The 4,792-nt window shown below is 49.7% G+C and overlaps 1 protein-coding gene across 1 annotated transcript; it reads right to left on the reverse strand.

Moving 5' to 3' along the window:
• Positions 1-1,595: 1,595 nt before the first annotated feature.
• Positions 1,596-4,378, reverse strand: LOC118756788. The gene is made up of 3 exons (XM_036491530.1): positions 3,918-4,378; positions 2,568-3,837; positions 1,596-2,489 (listed from the first exon to the last, which is right to left on the reverse strand). Exons 1-3 carry the CDS (start codon positions 4,376-4,378, stop codon positions 1,596-1,598), a joined length of 2,625 nt encoding a protein of 874 aa, XP_036347423.1.
• Positions 4,379-4,792: the final 414 nt, after the last annotated feature.

The following is a 4,792-nucleotide window of genomic DNA, read 5'->3' on the forward strand; positions in this document are numbered from 1 at the left end:
ACCAGAGTTGTAAAATCATGCTTTGGCGGCAGTATGATTGGGCGCCTCGAGCATATTGGGAGCCAGCTGGCAGCATCTATGCGTCCTCGTACACGAAGAACACCGTCTTCATCAATATAAGGCGAAAGTTGAATAAGCGAACTGGTGCGTGGTAGGTCCTGGCCGCTTTCGATCTGCTGAAACTCCTCGGCGTATTCACCATGCTGAACAAGACGGCACAAACAAAGCTTAGCAGTCTCGACTTCTTTGGCTGTCAGCCCATAGCATCGTTCTGGTGGATTACGGCGGCGGCAAATGTCAATGAATCTCAGGACCCATGCTGTCGTCCTCACCAGTTTGCTGAATGAAGAGAATCGGTTATAATCTAAAAATGTACAACTTACGATCGCAAGGGCGAATTTAGGGCGCAGTTCCTTGTCCGCTTCCTCATGATGATTGCATGTGAAGCCCTCTGACGGTCAAGCCTGCTCTTCTCGTAACAAAAATGGTGGGCCGCAGGTCCAACGTGCAGATGAGCTGAAGTCGATAAAGTTATTAGCTCGAGTGGCCTCATCGGCGACATTGTCCTCGGTAGGTAGCCATCTCCAATTTGCGGTAGTAGTTGCGGCTAATATCTCGGCGATCCGATGCTGCACAAATGGCTTATAGCGCCGATGTTCGCTGCGAAGCCACTGGATTACCGTTTTGGAGTCACTCCAAATGATGCAGTCATCAAGGAGTGTTCCTCCCGGACGCAGCTCATTAAACGCGTACCCAGCACGGCTGCCTGAAGCTCCAATCGAGGCACCGTCAAAGACTTCATCGGCGCGCATTTGGTTTTTGCGGAGATAAATGCGACTTCCACCTCACCGACGGCATTGGTTGACCTCCAGTAGGCCACCGCAGCAAAGGCATCCTCGCTAGCGTCGACGAAGACATGGAGCTGCAGAGCTTTAGGTTTGCCGTTTAGAAAATAGTACCGAGGAACGACATATTCGGCGACCGTTGAAAGTTGCTTACGCCAGCATTCCCATGCGGCGTTTACGTTGTTTGGCAATGGTTCGTCCCACCGGATGTCATGCTTCCACACCTCCCGCATGAGTATCTTAGCACTCACTACAAAATTGCTCAGAAATCCCAGCGGGTCGAAGATGGACATGACCACGCTGAGGAGTTCTCGCTTTGTCGGACGGCGCATTCCGTTCAATACGCTGGATTCTACGTTGTTGAACTTCAGTTTAAATCCAAAGGTGTCGGTCGATGCCTGCCAAAACAAACCGAGAACTCTGTCCACCAGTACTCCTTCCTTCTTGGCTATTTGACGGGTAGCTCCGTCGCCACCAAGGGCTTCTGTCACTCTTGACGAGTTCGACGCGAAATTGCAAAGATCGAAACCGGCCATCTTGTGTATTGCTCGAACTTGTTTCGTGATGTCAGCTGCTTCTTCTTCTGTGTCGAAGCTATCGACATAGTCATCGACATAATGGTAGTCCAGTATCGATTTCACGGCTCGGACAGCACCACTGACTTTTTTGCGATACTCTAACGCGTTGATCTTCTTCACATAGTTGGCGGCGCAAGGCGAACATGCTGCTCCAAAGGTCATTACGCGCATCTCATACACTTCGGGCTGTGGTGGTATCACCATTGCGCCAAAGAAATCGTTGCGCACGTCTATCGTCACGTTGAACCAGCACCTGGTGGAACATCTCTTTGATGTCACCACACACGCCTATTGCTCCTTCACGAAAGTGAAATAGTATAGCAGGCAAAGGCCGATATTCCTGTGGACCCTTCATGAGCTGTGAATTGAGGGACACACCGTCCACCTCAGCAGCCGCGTCGAACACCATACGTAACTTGCCTGGCTTGTTGGGATTGCTGACGGCGAAGTGAGGCAAGTACCATGTCCTATCGTTAGTTAAAGCGGCTTCTTCTGGCGACAGCTTTCTTGCGTAGTTCTTCGCGACGTAGGAATTCATGATGCGCTTATATTCAGCGGCAAAGTTTGTATCGCGCCTCGTTTTTGCTTCAATACCCGCTAATCTCCTCAAGGCCATAGCATAGCTCGCAGGTAGCTGTATGTCGGGACGCTTCCAGAGCAGACCAGTCTGATATCTTCCTTCAACACGGCACGTAGTGGACCTCAAGATTTCGCGAGCACGGATATCAGCTTCACTCTCGATGGCAGGCGCAGCTCGAACCCCAAAGCTTTCCGTCTCGAAATATTCGGCAACCGCATTGTGTAGCGACTGCTCAGTGTGGCAGTTAACGAATAAACATGATGGCAATGTCGGATAAGAGTTGGTTGTTGGTCCAAACACAACCCATCCCAACTCAGTATTCGCGGCAAACGGCCCACACTTGTTTAGCTGCATTGTGGTTGACGGCAAACCAAGGTGGCAGTGGTCGAGTCCGATTAACAGCTTTGGCTTGACTTGCGCGTATGGCTGAACTGCCAGCTTATTTAAATGTTTTTCATGGCAACGCAAATCGGCTTTACTCAGGCTCTAAGAAGGTAGCTGCAGGTTTGAAACACCATAAACCCTTCGTAGTTTATGTCTCTTTTGCATATTGGCACCACTCACGAGTAAGTCTACCACCACGGCTGGCTCTTGGGTGGCACGTCCTCCGAACCACTGTAGGTTCAAGCGTTCAGTCCGGCCACGTAACCCGAGCTCTTCAATTAGTGCGTTGTCAAGCATTGTTATTGACGAACCTTCATCAAAAAGGGCGTACGTCTCAACCCGCTTCTGGTTCCCATACAGCACGACCGGCAGAATCCGAAATAACAACTTGCTATCGGCAACGTTTGCACTGCAACTAAGGACTGCTACACCCGTATCGCCTTGCGACTGAATACGCGACGCTGGCTGCGTCTGCGTGCTAATCGTTTTACGTGGATCGGCAATGGAAACACGTCTGTTGCGATCTCGAGGCGGCAATGACTGGTTTGATGACCCGTCGATAGTTTTTTCAATTTCGTGCAACAATTTATGATGAAACCGTTTGCACCCGTCGGTGGCACATGGTTTGCGCCTTTGGCAATTGCGCGACCCATGTCCAGCGTTGAGACATGAGAAACAGAGATGGCATCGCTTCACTTCTTCCCACCTCTTCGGCACTGTAAGTTGGCTGAACTGGCTACAGTCGGCTGGCTTATGTTGGCCCTGACAAATAGGGCAAGTTGGATGGCGTTGTGATTCGGCAGCGTGCAGCACAACCCGGCGCTTCGAGTCTCTCGCTGTTTCCCCGTCGTAAACCGTGCAGATGACATTGGCAAGTTTAGTAAGCCAATCGCTGAAATGCTGAACCGTTGCATAAGGCTGCAAAGACGATGCAAAAACTGCCCATTCGATACGCTTGCTCATGGGTAACTTTCCAACGAGCTCATCAAGAAGCGTTGGATTCGCTAAATGCTGCTCTCCGCCACACGCAGAACGTAAAAATGCACAAATGTTGGCAATCTTCGTCGCAAATGGTATCAACTTTACCACTGAGCTTTCCGATATCGGAGCAATTTCTCGAACATGGGCTAGCTGGCTTGGAATTAATTGTTCCGGGCGACCGTATCGGAACCTAAGTTGCTCGATGATATTGCCCACATTGTTCGGGTGGATAAGCAGCGATTTAATAGCCTCTCGGGCCTCACCCCTTAAGCTCTTCTGCAGGCGTAAGTTGTTTTCAAAACAGCTGTACCCATAGACAGCGGTTGCCTCGGTGTAAGCAGTAAAAAATATCGGCCAGTCCTCCGGCTTCCCACTAAACTCCGGCAAATCTTGCAATTTTCTTGGCTGAGTTGAAAACTGCGCAGGTACGGAGCCTACGTTAGCAGGAATTGGCACCGTTGACGAAAGACTGTTAAGAAACGCGTTGTTACAGCTGAACCATTTGTTGAAGATGTGTAAATGGGCGGCGAGACACGAGTGGCGGTATACATCGGGCAACGTGTAGCGTTATGAGGTGGCAACAGCGGCTGCACAGCATCTACATTGGTAGCAGCACTCGTTACGATCGGCGATTGCGGGTGAAGAAGCTGGAACTGTGTCATTGGCAGGCTCGATGACGGCAAGGCAGATTCGTTGGCGGAACTGTCGCTGGGTGCACTGGATATGCTTTGCGCATCTGCGCGTTGGGCTTCGTTTGCTAACTCGTGTTCTCTTATTTTCTGTTGGGCAACCTTCAGACTGCGTTCAAGCGTGGCGATGCGTTTCTGCATAGCCTTAAACATCGCTTCCTGGCGGGCGGCAGATGAGGCACGAGTACTAACTCCCTCGGCTTCGGGAGTGTTTGGCAAATCAATGATGTCGGCAGCAGTGCCGGAATCCGATACTAACTTCGGCGGGTCGGCCACTGAGGCAGATGTAGTGGCTTTAGAAACTGGTGAACGCATAGTCATATCATGGACGTCGGCACGAAGACTTACGCATGCAATGCGGCTAATTGCAAGATTAAACAAAGCGGCAGGATCTTTATGAACGGCAAATAAAAATATGAAATGTATGCGAGTTGCAAATAAACTCCTTAATTCAGTGTATAAAATACGGCTAAATTATTCGCCTGGCTGGCAAATGCGAAATTCGACTTTTCAGTCCCACATACAAATAATTCCAATAAGAATAGTTACAGTTCTTGTTCGTTTGCGGCGGCAAGTGCAAAAATGTACGTATGTGTATAGGCGATGACTGAGGAACGTCGAGAACTTTCCATAAACGGCAATCAGTCAGTGAAATAAATTATGTATTTCACTGCGAAATAAAGAAATTGTCGTCAACCCGCTTGCGAATTTAACGCAAGTAACGTTGTCAAAAAA

Source organism: Rhagoletis pomonella, unplaced genomic scaffold (genome assembly GCF_013731165.1).
Source record: "Rhagoletis pomonella isolate Grant_MI unplaced genomic scaffold, Rhpom_1.0 Rhpom_scaffold_12160, whole genome shotgun sequence".
In the NCBI taxonomy this organism is placed as follows: domain Eukaryota; kingdom Metazoa; phylum Arthropoda; class Insecta; order Diptera; family Tephritidae; genus Rhagoletis; species Rhagoletis pomonella.